Source organism: Oncorhynchus mykiss, chromosome 16, assembly GCF_013265735.2.
Source record: "Oncorhynchus mykiss isolate Arlee chromosome 16, USDA_OmykA_1.1, whole genome shotgun sequence".
NCBI lineage: Eukaryota > Metazoa > Chordata > Actinopteri > Salmoniformes > Salmonidae > Oncorhynchus > Oncorhynchus mykiss.
The window spans coordinates 53,112,073-53,131,060 of NC_048580.1; the positions used below are offsets into that span (position 1 = coordinate 53,112,073).

The following is an 18,988-nucleotide window of genomic DNA, read 5'->3' on the forward strand; positions in this document are numbered from 1 at the left end:
AAGCTTCCGACTTAACTAACTTCGTTGTTGAAGTATAAAACCATGAGTTACCAAACCCGTTCAAAGGGTTGGTTAACTCTTGAGGTACTTCAGGTCTCCACCGAAGTAGGTAAATCCTCTTTTAGTTTTAATGTACCTCACTGTTGGAAAAATGTACAAAAGTCATTATATTTTCTATGTTCTGGTGCCACTTGGGTAATTTAAAGTGTTGATTGAAGACCCATTAACTGTGGAATGTAACAGTTTTCCTTCCATTTTGTGCTGTATTTTTGTTGTTGTATTGATTGATGTTTTGTTTCACATTGTATTACTGTGATCAGGGTGCCCTTGAGAATGAGACCCTGGCCTCAATAGATTACCCTGAAAAAATAAAGAATAAAAAATACATTTAAATAAAAATGGAGTGAATGCCATCCCCCGTGAGCAGAGCTACCTAGTACTGTAACTAGCAAAATATCAGTAGTTGTTGTGACTTCAAAACAGAAACACGCCATGCTTTAGGGACACAAGGTCATGCTGAGTGTAGTGCAAAAATGAAACAGTTACTAAAACGAATAATGGAACAAATAATTTAATATTTTAACCAACAGCTTTACATTGTGAGAATAATAATAACGGTATACAGATGTAGGATCTTAATTTGAGCCAGTTTGCTACAGCAGGAAAATAATCCTGCAGCAACAGGAAATGTGAATTGTTACAGTATGTGGATTATAATTAATGGACATTTTTCAAGGGGTTGATACGTTTTTCATAAGGGAAAGTCAAGTCTGTAATTTCAAAGTGGAAATTACAAACTTCATATCCCTTTTTAAACCTCAAATACACAAGTATGACATGTCCTGCATGCAGGAAAGTTATCCTGGGGGTGATCAAATTAAGATCCTGCATCTGTAGGCCTACTGTAGGATGTAACAAATATGATAAATCTGAGGTTAACCATGACGAGTTGCTCAACCTACTGCTGCATCCGATTTTTGGGCCCGACTGAGTCTTTTCCTCTCTCTCTTATTCGCACACATATGAAAACAAGCACTGCCAAAACAATGTGTGGAAAACCCAGTCAAACCAGGAGTGTTACTGAAGTAAAACATAGCAGATGACATCATCAGAATGGTGAAGAGAGTGTACTGTAGATTTGATTAGAATCACTAGGTGTTTGGGGTATAGTAGTCGTATTTCAGGCCTTGCACTGAATGAACACCACAGAATGTATGTGTCCCCAGTCTTCCTACTTCCCAATGTTGTAATGGACCTATTTTATATCACAGTACAAGACGTATGTATACAGTGTATCAGTGTGGTAATTATGTTAGAGGTCGTGTGGGCAAGTCACTCATCAAACAGTACGGTTAACAGTTCTGGGTGAGTCAGTTATCAGTCCTATATAATTATCATTCAGTTAATACCGTATATTTTTTTCAATTTTCACAAGTATGTGGTACCTTTTTACAACTCTTCGTACAAAAGTTTTTTTTAAATATAATCAAAAAGGCAGTTGTTTCAAAACTCAAAGTACATTGTTAATTGATGAACACACAATTTTCACTTTCTCACCAAACTTAATCAGTGTCTAGAAATACATGTTTCACATTGCAGTACATGTTCATATAAAGTAATTGCCTTTAACAATACAATGCTCTCATTACTTTTTATATGATTCTCTTCTCACTTGTTAAAATACATTTGAATATTACTTAATGCAACTGCTCTTGATTGATAATCACTTTACAGTTTGGTAAACCTACAGTAGAGATTTTAAAAACATGTTTGTCTACTACAGATTTAGAGAACTACATAACAAAAATGGAGGTCCGTAAAGTGGAAACATGGGGCGGCAGGGTAGCCTAGTGGTTAGAGCGGTGGACTAGTAACCGGTTGCAAGTTCAAACCTCCGAGCTGACAAGGTACAAATCTGTCGTTCTGCCCCTGAACAAGGCAGTTAACCCACTAGGCCGTCATTGAAAATAAGAATTTGTTCTTAACTGAGTCAGGGACTTGCCTAGTTAAATAAATAAATAAAAATATGATATTACAATAATGTACCACTGTCCACTGGCTGTGGATGAGGCATGCAATGACATCAGTCAGGACCTACAGTGAAAAGTTTGGACACAACTATTCATTCAAGGGTTTTTCTTTATTTAAACTATTGTGAAGACATTAAAGACATTACAACTCTGAAATAACACATGTAGTAAACAAAAAAGTGTTCAACAAATCAAAATATTTTAGATTCTTCAGCCACCCTTTGCCTTGACGACAGCTTTACACACTATTGGCATTCTCTCAACCAGCTTCATGAGGTTGTCACCTGGATTAACAAGTTAATTTGTGGAATTTATTTCCTTCTTAATGTATTTGAGCCAATCAGTTGTGTTGTGACAAGGTAGGGGTGGAATACAAAAGATAGCCCTATTTGGTAAAATATCCATATTATGGCAAGAACAGCTCAAATAAGTACAGAGAAACGACAGTCCATCATTACTTTAAGACTTGAGGGTCAGAGGGTCAAATTTCAAGTTTCTTCAAGTGCAGTCGCAAAAACCATCAAGCGCTACGATGAAACTGGCTCTCTTGAGGACCGGCATAGGAAAGGAAAACTCAGAGTTACCTCAACTGCAGAGGATAAGTTCATTAGACTTAACTGCACCTCAGATTGCAGCCCAAATAAATAAGCCCAAATAAATTATTCACAGAGTTCAAGTAACAGACACATCTCAACATCCATTGTTCAGAGGAGACTGCATGAATCAGGCTTTCATGGTCGAATTGCTGCAAAGAATCTAGAGGTCGACCGATTATGATTTTTCAACACCGATACCGATTATTGGAGGACCAAAAAAACCCGATACCGATTAATCATGTATTAAAATGTATTTATTTATTTGTAATGATGACAATTACAACAATACTGAATGAACACTTTTAGTTTAACTTAATATAATACATCAATAAAATCAATTTAGCCTCAAATAAATAATCAAACATGTTCAATTTAGTTTAAATAATGCAAAAACAAAGTGTTGGAGAAGAAAGTAAAAATGCAATATGTGCCATGTAAAAAAGCTAATGTTTAAGTTTCTTGCTCAGAACATGAGAACATATGAAAGCTGGTGGTTCCTTTTAACACGAGTCTTCAATATTCCCAGGTAAGAAGTTTTAGGTTGTAGTTATTATAGGAATTATAGGACTATTTCTCTCTATACCATCTGTATTTCATGTACCTTTGACTATTGGATGTTCTTATAGGCACTTTAGTAATGCCAGTGTAACAGTATAGCTTCCGTCCCTCTCCTCGCCCCTACCTGGGCTCGAACCAGGAACACATCGACAACAGCCACCCTCGAAGCATCGTTACCCATCGCTCCACAAAAGCCGCGGCCCTTGCAGAGCAAGGGGAACAACTACTTCAAGGTCTCAGAGCGAGTGACATCACCGATTGAAACGCTATTAAAGCGCACCCCGCTAACCTGCTCGGGAGTTGATAGGCTTGAAGTCATAAACAGCTCAATGCTTGAAGCACAGCGAAGAGCTGCTGGCAAACGCACAAAAGTGCTGTTTGAATGAATGCTTACGAGCCTGCTGCTGCCTACCACCGCTCAGTCAGACTGCTCTATCAAATATCAAATCATATACTTAATTATAATATAATAACACACAGAAATACGAGCCTTAGGTCATTAATATGGTTACATCCAGAAATGATCATTTCGAAAACAAAACGTTTATTCTTTCAGTGAAATACGGAACCGTTCCGTATTTTATCTAACGGGTGGAATCCCTGTGTGTAAATATTCCTGTTACATTGCACAACCTTCAATGTTATGTCATAATTACGTAAAATTCTGGCAAATTAGTTCGCAACGAGCCAGGCGGCCCAAACTGTTGCATATACCCTGACTCTGCGTGCAATGAACGCAAGAAAAGTGACACAATTTCCCCAGTTTAATATTGCCTGGATTTCTTTTAACTAAATATGCAGGTTTAATAAAATATACCTCTGTGTATTGATTTTAATAAAGGCATGGATGTTTATGGTTAGGTACATTCGTGCAATGATTGTGATTTTTTTCGCAAATGCGTTTTAGTTAAATCATCCCCCGTTTGGAGAAGTTGGCTGTTTTTGTTAGGAATAAATAGTCTTCACACAGTTTGCAACAAGCCAGGTGGCCCAAACAGCTGCATATATACCCTGACTCTGTTGCACAGAACGCAAGAGAAGTGACACAATTTCCCTAGTCAAAAGAAATTCATGTTAGCAGGCAATATTAAATTAATATGCAGGTTTAAAAATCTATATTTGTGTATTGATTTTAAGAACGGCGTTGATGTTTATGGTTAGGTACACATTGGTGCAACGACAGTTCTCTTTTTTCGCGAATGAGCTTATTAAATCACCCGTTTGGCGAAGTAGGCTATGATTCAATAATAAATTAACAGGCACTGCATCGATTATATGCAACGCAGGACAAGCTAGATAAACTAGTAATATCCTCAACCATGTGTAGTTAACTAGTGATTATGTTAAGATTTATTGTTTTTTATAAGATACGTTTAATGCTAGCAGCACCTTACCTTGGCTCCTTGCTGCACTCGCATAACAGGTAGTCAGCCTGCCACACAATCCCCTCGTGGAGTGCAATGTAATCGGCCATGACCGGTGTCCAAAAATGCAGATTACCGATTGTTATGACAACTTGAAATCGGCCCTAATTAATCGGCCATTCCGATTAATCGGTCGACCTCTAAAAGATACCACTACTAAGGGACACCAATAAGAAAAATAGACTTGCTTGAGCCAAGAAACATGAGCAATGGACATTAGACCGGTGGAAATCTGTCTTTTGGTCTGATGAGTCCAAATTTGAGATATTTGGTTCAAACCACCGTGTCTTTGTGAGACACAGAGTAGGCGAACGGATGATCTGCACTTGTGTGGTTCCCACCGTAAAGCATGAGGAGGTGTGATGGTGTGGGGGTGGTCTGCGATTTATTTACATTTCAAGGTACACTTAACCAGCATCACAGCATTCTGCAGCAATATGCCATCCCATCCTGTTTGCGCTTAGTGGGACTATCATTCATTTTTCAACAGGACAATGACGCAAAACACAACTTCAGGCTGTGTAAGGGCTATTTGACTAAGAAGGAGAGTGATGGTGCTGCATCAGATGATCTGGCCTCCACAATCACCCAACCTCAAACCAATGGAGATGGTTTGGGATGAGTTGGACCACAGAGTGAAGGAAAAGCAGCCAACAAGTGCTCAGCATATGTGGGAACTTCTTCAAGACTGTTGGAAAATAATTCCTCATGAAGCTGTTTGAGAGAATGCCAAGAGTGTGCAAAGCTGTCATAAAGGAAAAGTATGGCTACTTTGAACAATCTAAAATCTAAAATATATTTTGACTTGTTTAACACTTTTTTGGTTACTACATGATTCCATATGTGCTATTTCATAGTTTTGATGTCTTAACTATTATTCTACAATGTAGAAAATAGTAATTACAAAGAAAAACCCTTGAATGAGTAGGTGTGTCCAAAATTGTGACTGGTACTGTATGTCAGGCTTGGATTCCCCATGCCAAAAACTTTTTCCCCAGGTGCATGAAGAATGAGGACATGTTCCGCGATGTCAATGAGAACCTACGGCCAAATGCTCAAGACAGGATTGATGCAAACTAGTGCCTGCTTAACATTGTTTCTTTCATTTGTTTCATTAGATCACAGTCAGACATAATTACTGTATGTTGTAATTATGTCTGAACAATACATTTATTTATTGCATCAATGATCACACCTTTGATCACACATGGGATAGAAATTTGATGTTCAGTCCATATTAATGGATAGTGCAAGTGTATTGCCTAATGAAAAACTGTGTACATTTACTGTACTGTAGCGTATTACATTCAAAGGGCAATTTTGGAACATGTATCTTGCATTTTTAGCCATTGGATTAACTGGTTATTACAATAACTAAATTGAGAAGATATCATTATGTGTTTTGGTGATTAAAATCAATGTTGTCATGGTATTTCAAAGTTTACTTATATTTTGGATCAATGGTTGTGCTGTGAAAGATGTCTTAAAGCAAAATTAATGCACAAGAAAAAGTTCTGAATATGAAACTTGCTGTATTACAAGTCTACAAGAGTTTTGTACTAAGAGTTTTGAAAATTCACCACATACAGTGGGGCAAAAAAGTATTTAGTCAGCCACCAATTGTGCAAGTTCTCCCACTTAAAAAGATGAGAGAGGCCTGTAATTTTCGTCATAGGTACACTTCAACTATGACAGACAAAATTAGGAAAAAAAAATCCAGAAAATCACATTGTAAGATTTTTAATTTATTTATTTGCAAATTATGGTGGAAAATAAGTATTTGGTCACCTACAAACAAGCAAGATTTCTGGCTCTCTCAGACCTGTAACTTCTTCTTTAAGAGGCTGCTCTGTCCTCCACTCGTTACCTGTATTAATGGCACCTGTTTGAACTTGTTATCAGTATAAAAGACACCTGTCCACAACCTCAAACAGTCACACTCCAAACTCCACTATGGCCAAGACCAAAGAGCTGTCAAAGGACACCAAAAACAAAATTGTAGACCTGCACCAGGCTGGGAAGACTGAATCTGCAATAGGTAAGCAGCTTGGTTTGAAGAAATCAGTAACACACTACGCCGCCAGGGACTCAAACCCTGCAGTGCCAGACGTGTCCCCCTGCTTAAGCCAGTACATGTCCAGGCCCTTCTGAAGTTTGCTAGAGAGCATTTGGATGATCCAGAAGAAGATTGGGAGAATGTCATATGGTCAGATGAAACCAAAATATGACTTTTTGGTAAAAACTCAACTCGTTGTGTTTGGAGGACAAAGAATGCTGAGTTGCATCCAAAGAACACCATACCTATTGTGAAGCATGGGGGTGGAAACATCATGCTTTGGGGCTGTTTTTCTGCAAAGGGACCAGGACGACTGATCCGTGTAAAGGAAAGAATGAATGGGGTCATGTATCGTGAGATTTTGAGTGAAAATCTCCTTCCATCAGCAAGGGCATTGAGATGAAATGTGGCTGGGTATTTCAGCATGACAATGATCCCAAACACACTGCCCGGGCAACGAAGGAGTGGCTTCATAAGAAGCATTTCAAGGTCCTGGAGTGGCCTAGCCAGTCTCCAGATCTCAACCCCATAGAAAATCTTTGGAGGGAGTTGAAAGTCCGTGTTGCCCAGCAACAGCTCCAAAACATCACTGCTCTAGAGGAGATCTGCATGGAGGAATGGGCCAAAATACCAGCAACAGTGTGTGAAAACCTTGTGAAGACTTACAGAAAACGTTTTGACCTCTGTCATTGCCAACAAAGGGTATATAACAAAGTATTGAGATAAACTTTTGTTATTGACCAAATACTTATTTTCCACCATAATTTACAAATAAATTCGTAAAAAATCCTACAATGTGATTTTCTGGATTTATTTTTTCTCATTTTGACTGTCATAGCTGAAGTGTACCTATGATGAAAATTACAGGCCTCTCTCATCTTTTTAAGTGGGAGAACTTGCACAATTGGTGGCTGACTAAATACTTTTTTGCCCCACTGTACTTGTGAAAATGGCATCCAAAGCACAAAAAAAAACCCCGATAATACTTCATATCACCTCTGGGCTCATCCTGACAATAACAATCCTGCCTTAGCCCCAATCCACAGTATGTTAGAGCAGCACTGGATGGAGACAGAGCAAGGTTTGGGAGGAGTTCCTTCTTTACCACAGTGGAATAAAGTTTTGTTTGCCAGTTGCCCGTGTGTGTGTGTGTGTGTGTGTGTGTGTGTGTGTGTGCTCGTGCGTGTGTGTCTGTCTGTCTGTATGTGTGCCAATGTGCCAGGGCCAGAAAAGCTGGTGGTCACATTTTCCACTCGCAAACACTGACTAACGGGTGCTATAGGAATCAGGACTGCTCACAAAAAAAGTTAATAAAACCATGCCTCTGGTGCCAATCCTAGTCATCTATTTGTACTTACAGAAATAATGACAATTGTTTTTATTTTACAGCCATTAGGTAACCACATTATGTCCCCTATTATCTGAATCTAGGTCGATTGACAGACAATTTTGTATAAATAAATCTAAAAATCTAACTTTGCAGTAGTTTGGTAGGCTCTGTATCCAATGAATGCCTAAATTGCTAGTGCTATTGTTAACTTTCTTGTTTAGAATAGTGTGATAGAAGATTGTCTGTGTTCTCATTTCTATGGAAACAACTTAAAGAGTATGTGGACTTTGCCAAGTGTAGTAATAGTATCTCTAATTAGCAGATTGGTCTGACCAGTGAGTGAGTGAGCCAGTGAGTGAAACAGTGAGCTGAGATTAGGAGCACACTCTTAAAGGGAGTACTCCTAATCTCAGTTTGTTACCTGTATAAAAGACACCTGTCCACAGAAGCAATCAATCAATCAGATTCCAAACTCTCCAACATGACCAAGACCAAAGAGCTCTCCAAGGATGTCAGAGACAAGATTGTAGACCTACACAAGGCTGAAATGGGCTACAAGACCATCGCCAAGCAGTTTGGTGAGAAGGTGACAACAGTTGGTGAGATTATTCGCAAATGGAAGAAACACAAAAGAACTGTCAATCTCCCTCGGCCTGGGGCTCCATGCTAGATATCACCTCATGGAGTTGCAATGATCATGAGAACGGTGAGGAATCAGCCCAGAACTACATGGGAGGATCTTGTCAATGATCCCAAGGCAGCTGGGACCATAGTCACCAAGAAAACAATTGGTAACACACTATGCCGTGAAGGACTGAAATCCTGGAGCCCCTGCAAGGTCCCCCTGCTCAAGAAACACATATACATTCCCATCTGAAATTTGCCAATGAACATCTGAATGATTCAGAGGACAACTGGGTGAAAGTGTTGTGGTCAGATGAGACCAAAATGGAGCTCTTTGGCATCAACTCAACTCGCCGTGTTTGGAGGAGTCAGAATGATGCCTGTGGCCCCAAGAACACCATCCCCACCGTCAAACATGGAGGTGGAAACATTATGCTTGGGGGTGTTTTTCTGCTAAGGGGACAGGACAACTTCACCGCATCAAAGGGATGATGGACGGGGCCATGTACCGTCAAATCTTGGGTGAGAACCTCCTTCCCTCAGCCAGGGCATTGAAAATGGGTCGTGGATGGGTATTCCAGCATGACAATGACCCAAAACACACGGCCAAGGCAACAAAGGAGTGGCTCAAGAAGAAGCACATTAAGGTCCTGGAGTGGCCTAGCCAGTCTCCAGACCTTAATCCCATAGAAAATCTGTGGAGGGAGCTCAAGGTTCGAGTTGCCAAATGTCAGCCTCGAAACCTTAATGACTTGGAGAAGATCTGCAAAGAGGAGTGGGACAAAATCCCTCCTGAGATGTGTGCAAACCTGGTGGCCAACTACAAGAAAAATCTGACCTCTGTGATTGCAAACAAGGGTTTTGCCACCAAGTACTAAGTCATGTTTTGCAGAGGGGGTCAAATACTTATTTCCCTCATCCCTCATCCCTCAATGCAAATCAATTTATAACATTTTTGACATGCGTTTTTTTCTCGATTTTTTTGTTGTTATTCTGTCTCTCACTGTTCAAATAAACCTACCATTAAAATTATAGACGGATCATTTCTTTGTCAGTGGGCAAACATACAAAATCAGCAGGGGATCAAATACTTTCTTCCCTCACTTTACTTCCAACAAGTATCAGCTTTCCAGTCATATGGGGGTTCTTTGAGGAAATGTTCACTTTCTTTATCTGATTTCTGGTGTGTGCCCTATAGCTAATGACGGGCTCAACTAAATGAGCAAGACTCAACAGCGTACCACTGGCCCCCCTGACAGCGGTCCCTTAGTTTTCAATCATTAGAAGAGCTTTGGACTGAATTAGTGTCTGGAAGCCAAGTCCTGGCAGGTGGCCAGCTCGTTGGGACAGAGACTGCTATTGACACAAGGGTCCTTTAAGGGGCTGACTTTTTACAAGGCTGGGCCGGTCAAGTATCTCTTTTGGGCTGAATTCCACAAAAGTTCTCAAGGGAAAGAAATGTAATCAGGCAATGCTTGGTTCTCAGCCGCTGGACCTTGATTATCTGCTGACATTCTATCCATCAATGTTCCAATGAAAATTCTATTTCCAAATAGAGCATTACCTAATATGACGATTTGGCCCCTTTGCAGGCTTTTTAATCTAGGAATGGTGACTGCATTAACTCATACAAAGGGAAGCGGAAAGTATGGATGTTGTTCTTTCTGAAGTGATATCATATGATGGATGTTACTCTTTCTAATGTGAAATAATTTGCAGATATTCTTTCTGAAATTCTATCATTGGATATTAAGATGCAATGTTGAGTTGAGCACAAGTGCATTCAAGTGAAAATGGATAGCATCAGCATTTCCACACCTGGAATAGCTGATCAATGTATCATTACACAAAATATATTCATTATTTAAATAAATATTCCTCTTATTCAATGTTTGGGTCCAGGGTTATGTCAAGCTTAAACTTTGACACCAAGCACTGGACATTCACTTCCCACCAAGTTATTTAAATCCTCTTCCCCGATCTCGGTGTGTTTCACCCTAATTGACACAGTGGCTGTTATTCTTTCCCAATGAAAGTATTTCCCACAAGAAGCTTCATAGTCATTCCAGGGGTAGTTGACTACTCTGGGAAGTTCTTCAGTTCCTGGTAGTGCAAATAGCCTAGTCTGTGACAGAGATTGATGGAAAAACCATCAACCACCCTAGGATGAAGAGACAGTAAGTATGCTCTACGGCTGCTGTTTCAACAGATGCAGAATGGGGGGACAAAGAGTAGACCAGACGAGTTGTGTAGAAGAAGAATGCCATGAAGGTTTAAGGAGATAGGGGACAATATTGCGAGACAAAAGGTAGTTTTCCAAATGGATATTTGCACGTTAACATTTGGATGGGACATACCGTATGATGCATCCATCCCATTATTCTATTGTTTTCAGTGTGTGTTTTTTCTCCCCTGCCTGTAATACTGGGTTTCAGAATATTTTCCTGCAGTGAAATGACCAAATCGCCCTCTATTGGCCTCATGGGTGGAATGTTATTCATATTTTTCTGAATTAATAACCTTTTTTTTTTTAAAAAGCTAAAAATATGGTGTTTCTATTTCAAACTGTTTTGTTATATTTCAGTTTTCTGTGATGTATATAAAGTGTAATATTGGGATGAAATACATTTTCAACTCATATCTAACATGGTACAGGTGTCTTTTTTTTAAGCCCAAAATGTATGTGTGGTGTACATACTTTTGTTTCAATGTAGATTTGTTTAAGACTACCAATAAACACTGTGTGACCCTGATTTAGCCCACTGGAGTAAAAGGTTATTAAACTGATTTCAGACACAGTGAGCAAAGTTACATGCACACAATAATACGAATATTGTGGTGGATAATCAAGTTTTTTTTATTTTTTACATGCTTTGCAAGAAGAACGATTTCCCTAATAATCCTGTTTACATGGAAACCACATCTGAAACCAGGCTACCTATGGGACTTGATAAATGCAGAATATCGGCAATCAAAATAAACGCTCTACCACAGTGACCATGTTCATTTTGCGAAACGTTTTTGATTCAGACATTTAAAGTTTGTATGCGAAAACTATTTCTAAGATACATTTTTTCAGTTTTTTTAAACTCACTTCACTCGAGCATAAGAGGGAGGCTTGCGCTACTGGTGCTGGCACATGCGTAGATCACATACACAGCTGCAACGTCCATTAAGCTATTTACATGTCCTAATAGTTCGATTTGGACCTTACGCCGATTAAGATTACTGTAAGCAGAGCAAGGTGTTTACATACTTGGCCTAGCGCCATAATCAGTTTAATATTGAATTATTAGTGTGCATGTAAACGTACTCATTGCAGGATAACTCAACTGAGGTGGCAGTAGCTTCTGCACTCTGCCTTGAGAGAGTCCGTCTGGAACAAGATGACAGGCCCCGCTCTGCATAACAGGCATGTCTGTCTCGCATATTGGAGCAGGTTGTTGGATCTGGGCCCTTGCGTTCTTCAGGGGGCTTCCCTGTGCGTTTGCTGAGGTAAACACAGCAACCATGGCAGGCTATTTATACCCCGGTAACACCAGTGCCCTATCCTGCTTCTCAGAAGAGAAATCCGTTTCACTGTCACCTACGCACACAATAACCCAGGATAGACCACCACCCCCTGTCACCGCTCTCTCCCTCACAGTGACACCCCTCCCCTTTCCTCCCTTAATACCCACACCCATGTCTGTCTCCATTTCTCATTCTCACCACTCTTTCTATCCATTACTCTCTCCAATGCCTTTATTTTCACTCCCTCTCATCTCAAACTTGCTTTCCTTCTCTTCTCCATCTACTTCACCAGATTTATCTTCTTCCTTCCTCCCTTCATCACCCATCCACCCCTCCATTCCGTGTGGCTCTAGTGTTACATGGCGAGCTCATACCTCCTGAGACATGGGCGCCACCAGTGTCCCCTGGGCCCTGGCAGAGGGCCAACAGATCCTGTACCCCCTCCCCTCCACAGAGGGTCAACAGATCCTGTACACCCTCCCCTGCACAGAGGGCCAACAGATCCGGTACCCCCTCCCCTGCACAGAGGGACAACAGATCCTGTACCCCCTCCCCTGCACAGAGGGCCAACAGATCCTGTACCCCCTCCCCTGCACAGAGGGCCAACAGATCCTGTACCCCCTCCCCTGAACAGAGGGCCAACAGATCCTGTACCCCCTCCCCTGTACAGAGGGTGGCAAGCTGTGCCCGTTTGAGTTACATATAGCACATTCAGACACAGAGCTCCACAGAGACACAGCCAGGTATTTTCAGATAAAGAAAACACCAAACGCATTTTTTTGATGAGAAATAGTCTTATTGTCAGTATCGAGGGAAAGTGTCCTTTTGCTCTTGGGTCAAAATGCCAGTCAGCTTTTGGGTTTCTAAATACTATTGTGTTCAAAGGGTGCCTGCTTTCGTTTTATAATTGTCTTTTGGTGTATAAAGTGAAATACGTATTTTATTGAAAAAGTCGCTCTCAAGACCCCAACTTTGATGTCTTTCACATTAAACTAAAATGTCATAGTTAAATGCACTGACACAAATGATCTTAAGTGATGGGGAATGTTGCTGTTGGATAATTATTATAATATCAGCCTTAAAGGGCCAATGTGTATACATCAACCAGCATTAACTTTAGGCAGTCCACAAAAAGTTATTAAGTTAAGCTCCAGATCTGTATTACTTTGAAAGAAAAGATGTGGTTTTGAAGTTTAAAGAGCTATCTATTTCAATTACACTGAATTTCACTAAAGCAACGGTTAATCTTCCCACTAAGAATATCCCAAACGATATCTGTCAACTGATCACTCACTGAAAATAAGTAAGGCTCACCTTTGTAAGACAAATGCACTCTGGGAGCAGTCCGAGCGTCGGCATGGCAACTGTAGACACATAAACTCAGGAGAAAGAAGAGGAGGGCTTGGGTGGTCTCCATAGCAATGAAGGCAGAGTTAACCTTTGGAGTCCTACAAAGGGGAAAGGGAAAAGCATTACAGATGAACTGAATGTCACTTAAAACCATCATATAATTTGCAGCCATTTAGAGAGAGTTCCACATCCAATGCAACATCCCTTGCACAGAAAAGTGTAGATTTGAGAAGTTAAAAAGCAGATGATACGTTTTGAATTAGCTTCCAGTCTTCTGACACTGAAATCACCCTGACCCTTGTAATAATCTGTTTGCAGGTCAGTGAGCATCGACGCTTTCTTTGTCAGAACCAGAGTTAAGAATAAAAAATACCTCATTACTGAGAGATATCATTAGCATGTCAATCGCTAGACATTCCCATTTCAAGAACACTATCAATAACAGGACAACAAAAGAGTGCACACAATCAACTACAAATGGATGCAGAAACTTTGGGTACTAGTAAATATTAGGTGCCAGTTTGCCTGACACAGATTAAACCTAGTCTTTCAATAGAGATGTTTCAATAGAGATGTTTCAATAGAGATGTTTCAATAGAGATGTTTTTTTTTTTGTTAGGACAAGGCCTAATACTGTGTCACGGAAGCGGACACTAAGAAAACTATCCTATTTAACATACTGAGAAATTGTCAATTAAAAAAAATCATTGAATTGTATGACTTTGTAGGAAGCCTCATCAAGTCATCCACATTCAGAGGCTTCTTCATAGCAGGGACACCCAGATAAATCAGATATCAATCAATGACGACAAGACAGAGAAGCCATAGACAGAGAACACAACCTAGTTCACATGATTCAGTTTGGGGCAATGTCTTGTTCCCGTTCCTATGAGTGGGTTATTGTAAAATAGCTTGGGTCTCAGATAGCCAGGGAGCAGCACAAAGTGACCATCTCTTTTTGACCTGTGTGGCCTTCCCCAGTCACTGGGACAGTGGTGGAGTAAAAAAGACTGTGTGAGAGTGGGGCAACAAGGACTTCCCGGGAGTGACACACTCCAAAGGAGATCAGGAAAGTATGCACCCCGAGACTGAGAGTTCTTAAACGCTGCAGCCAAATCCTGGCAGCTAATACAAATCCCAGTCACAATGTCTTGCTTTAAATCTTAAACTCCTTTAGTAAGAGACTGTCTAAAAGCAAGAGAACCACCAATAAGGATCACACTCACTCACTAGGCTTCGGAATCTAATGTAAATCAGGTCTGTTTAAGTTAGGGTGTGGGTGCTGTGCTGTATTTTCCACACATATACCCAAGGTTAATGACGGGTTATCATAACTGGAACAGAAACACCTTTGCCTAAGCTCAGACACACCACAAAGAAGAAGGGTTAAAAGGAGCGTGTGGCCGTCCTATCGTGTCTGACCAGAATATCAGACAACATGTCACGACGATTCTACATGTTGAATTTACGCAAACAGCCACCGTTCGTAGTCACCCAGTAGGGCGATCAATTACACAAAACGGCTACTTGCTGCTTTTAACACTTCGTTGGAAACCAACATCATTATGTTGTCATCCAGAGTCACATTATAGCACACAATATTTTACATACAGCAGGTTTTTAAAGGACCAAAGAGTTTCGTCTGCTTCGTGTTTTCATTTTTGCCATGGAAAAAATATTGCAATACTGGTATCATCACAGCCCTAAATGATAATATTGCTTTTCTCTGTCAACATGCTTACATCCATACTTATCCAACACAATTACCACAGTAATAGTAGTAGTAGCAGTAGTAGTAGTAGTAGTAGTAGTAGTAGTAGTAGTAGTAGTAGTAGTAGTAGTGGTTGTAATGCAGTAGTAGTACAGTAGTATTTTTTTACAGTACCAAAACCATAATTTTAAAGAGCTAGTGTGTAATCACCTCACTTCTAGTTTGACTGAGTTGAGCCCCAAGTCTTACATTATCATAATACTGTTTAATTAAGTCATAATAATAGGCTCCATTATATGCTTGCTGTTATGGTGAATATGAGAGCAGTGGGGCCTCTGCTTGACTTGCTCAGCAACATTCTCCACAGTCTGTTGCTTCTGTATGGCCCCGGAGGGTATCAGGACATTAGGCTGCCTTTGAACATGACACATTGGATGTTTCTCAATCTGCATACTACTGTGCTCCACACTCTCATGCTCCAAGTTCATTGTCCGAGGACGTTTTCTTGAGTACGCTCTTGTGAGGACGAGATTGTGGAGAACACATAAAAATGTATATTTGAGAAGCACTGCCCACTCCCATGCTACTGCATTACCTTTGACCAATAAGGACAAAACAAGATATCTACATAAAAAAAGCAAGCTTGTAACTTAATAATTATCAGCTATATGTGAATCGTATTAATCTATACTGAACAAAAATATAAAAGCAACATTCAACAATTTCAAAGATTTAACTGAGTTACAGTTAACGCAAGAAAATCAGTCAATTGAAATAAATACATTAAGCCCTAATCTATGGATTTCACATGACTGGGCAGGGGTGCAGCCATTCAGAATTAGTTTCCCCCACCAAAAGAGCTTTATTACAGACAGAAATTCCTCCTTTTCTCAAAGGAGAAAATCCTCACTAACAGGGATGTAAATAAATTTGTTCATAAAATTTGAGAGAATTTGCATTTTGTGAGTATTGAACATTTCTGGGATGTTTTATTTCAGCTCATGAAACATGGGACCAACACTTCTTGTGTTTATATTTGTTGTTCAGTGTAGCTAGCCACATAGTTTTACATGTAAAAAACGACCTAAAACTATTGTTGATATGAAAGGCCAACGATAGCCACAAATTCTTCGTGGGTAATTAGCTAGCTACCAATTCTTTGTCAGTTAGCAGCAGTCTTGGCACACTACACTGGGTATTATAGGCAGATAAACATGTCAAAATGACTGCAGCATTTATTTAAGTATCAAGCTAAAATATTGTAGTCAGGCTACATATGTCAGGCAACTTTTCATTCAGAGTTCATTTTCTCTCGCTTCAGATCAAAACCAGCCACCATTGTTTAAAAAAAAACTTAATAATATAATAATAAAAAAAAATAATTTTTTATGTCAACAATCCTGGGAATATTTCAGTTGAAGCTCAAAATGTGTACAAATGAAGTACATGTCTGAGAACTGCCCTCCGTGTTTCGCATACTTTATTTTGGACTCATACTCCGACTGTTCCGTGCTCCAATTTGCATGGTTGTATGCATATTGAGAAACACCCATTGTCACTGACTTGTCATTGACATCAAGACTATCACTGCAGCAAAAATGTTATCCAACTGGATCCACAAACTGGGTCTTACAGTAACACACAACATGGAAAACCATCTTAATTTTACTCGAATTTACTTACTTACTACCTTTTATTTGTCTTTTATATTTATTATTCCTACAAATAACATCAACGTGTAGTCAATCTGGCTCCCAAGTAAAAAATTCAATAAATATACACTACCGTTCAAACGTTTGGAGTCACTTAGAAATGTCCTTGTTTTTTAAAGAAAATATCATTTTTTGTCCATTAAAATAACATCAAATTGATCAGAAATACAGTGTAGACATTGTTAATGTTGTAAACGACAATTGTAGCTGGAAACGGCAGATTTTTAAAGGAATATCTACATAGGCGTACAGAGGCTCATTATCAGCAACCATCACCCCTGCGTTCCAATGGCACGTTGTGTTAGCTAATCCAAGTTTATCATTTTAAAAGGCTAATTGATCATTAGAAAACCCTTTTGCAATTATGTCAGCACTGCTGAAAACTGTTGTTCTGATTAAAGAAGCAATAAAACAGGCCTTCTTTAGACCAGTTGAGTATCTGGAGCATCAGGATTTGTGGGTTAAATTACAGGTTCAAAATGTCCAGAAATTGTCAGTCAATTCTTGTTCTGAGAAATGAAGGCTATTCCATGCAATAAATTGCCAAGAAACTAAAGATCTTGTACAACGCGGTGTACTACTCCCTTCATAGAACAGCACAATCTGTCTCTAAACAGAATAGAAAGAGGAGTGGGAGGCCACGGTGCACGACTGAGAAAGAGGGCAGGTACATTAGAGTGTCTAGTTTGAGAAACTAACGCCTCACAAGTCCTCAACTGGCAGCTTCATTAAATAGTACCCACAAAACACCAGTCTCAACATCAACAGTGAAGAGGTGACTCCAGGATGCTGGTCTTCTAGGCAGAGTTCCTCTGTCCAGTGTCTGTGTTCTTTTGCCCATCTTAATATTTTATTTATATTGGCCAGTCTGAGATATGGCTTTTTCTTTGCAACTCTGCCTAGAAGGCCAGCATCTCGGAGTCACCTCTTCACTGTTGGCCTCTGTACGCCTATGTAGATATTCCATTAAAAATCTGCTGTTTCCAGCTACAGTAGTCATTGACAACATTAACCATGTTTACACTATATTTCTGATCAATTTGATGTTATTTTAATGGACAAAACATTTGCATTTCTAAGTGACCCCAAACTTTTGAACGATAGTGTATACAGTATATATCCGAAGAATTGTGGCCTTTTTGAAATGTCATCAAAGCATTACATAAATCATCCATATGAGCTCGCATGACAGGGTGTTGTGGAGGAGTCTGAGTCTGCATATAGCATGTTGGCCTCTAATCACAAGCCACAGGTGACTGAGAGCATGTTATTATCATCCCAGAGAGAGCCTTGGTCTAAGAGGAAGTTCCACCTGCATATTGGAGACTGGAGACAGAAGAATGGGCCTCGCCAATGCAAACAGACCACACTCTCAAATAGGTTGAACTGCTGAAGATAAGAGGAGATCTGGATGGTCAGATACATGGTCGCAGGGTAGGAAAAATACAACTCTTTATGAAGAATACACAACAAATATGGTTGCTACTAGATCCTCAGAGGAAAAGAAGAGCAGGGTACTAAGTACTTGAGTGTGTTTACTCTCTCTAAAGTCCAACCTGATTCAAGCATATTCATGAAACAATGGTTCTTACTGTACAATTTGCAATTAGCTATTTCTGGTTCTGCATGATTTACAACTGATCTATTCGACCTGAGGACTAGTGCATAGATCTAATGAGATGTGCTAGACTGGACAAGCGTATCCATGCCACATAACAGGGGGGATGGGAGGAGGAAATTAAAAAAAGAGAGAGAGAGAGAAAGCAAGAGAGTGGGGTGAGAGAGGGAATGGACACAAAACATGTTGGGAGAGCAAAACAAATTACACGAAAAGGGTAGGATTTTCACGTTTGAGTCATGATTTTGGACCTGTGTCCACAGTAGATAAACAACAAAAAGCCATCAAGTTCCTTTCCACTGCCTCAATTCCTCTGCCAAGTGTAAGCTTGAAGACAAACAACGAGAAGCTAGCTAAACCTCGGTTTTGGGTTGTAGCGTAGTGAAATTCTCCTCAATATAAATGTAGTTTCTGTGAAACCAGCAAAATTGCCTGCAGTGGCTTGCAAAGGGCATTCAGTCCTTCA

The 18,988-nt window shown here is 39.9% G+C and overlaps 1 protein-coding gene across 2 annotated transcripts in view; it reads right to left on the reverse strand.

Annotated features, from left to right (window-relative positions):
• LOC110492274 (semaphorin-3F) overlaps positions 1-18,988 on the reverse strand; it is a 48,293-nt gene that overhangs the window by 14,192 nt on the left and 15,113 nt on the right. For both annotated transcript variants that reach the window (XM_021566454.2, XM_021566456.2), the window contains exon 2: positions 13,446-13,579. In XM_021566454.2, the coding sequence (XP_021422129.1) occupies positions 13,446-13,548 (103 nt within the window). In that variant the 5' untranslated portion in view covers positions 13,549-13,579. The remainder of the gene's footprint in view (positions 1-13,445; positions 13,580-18,988) is intronic.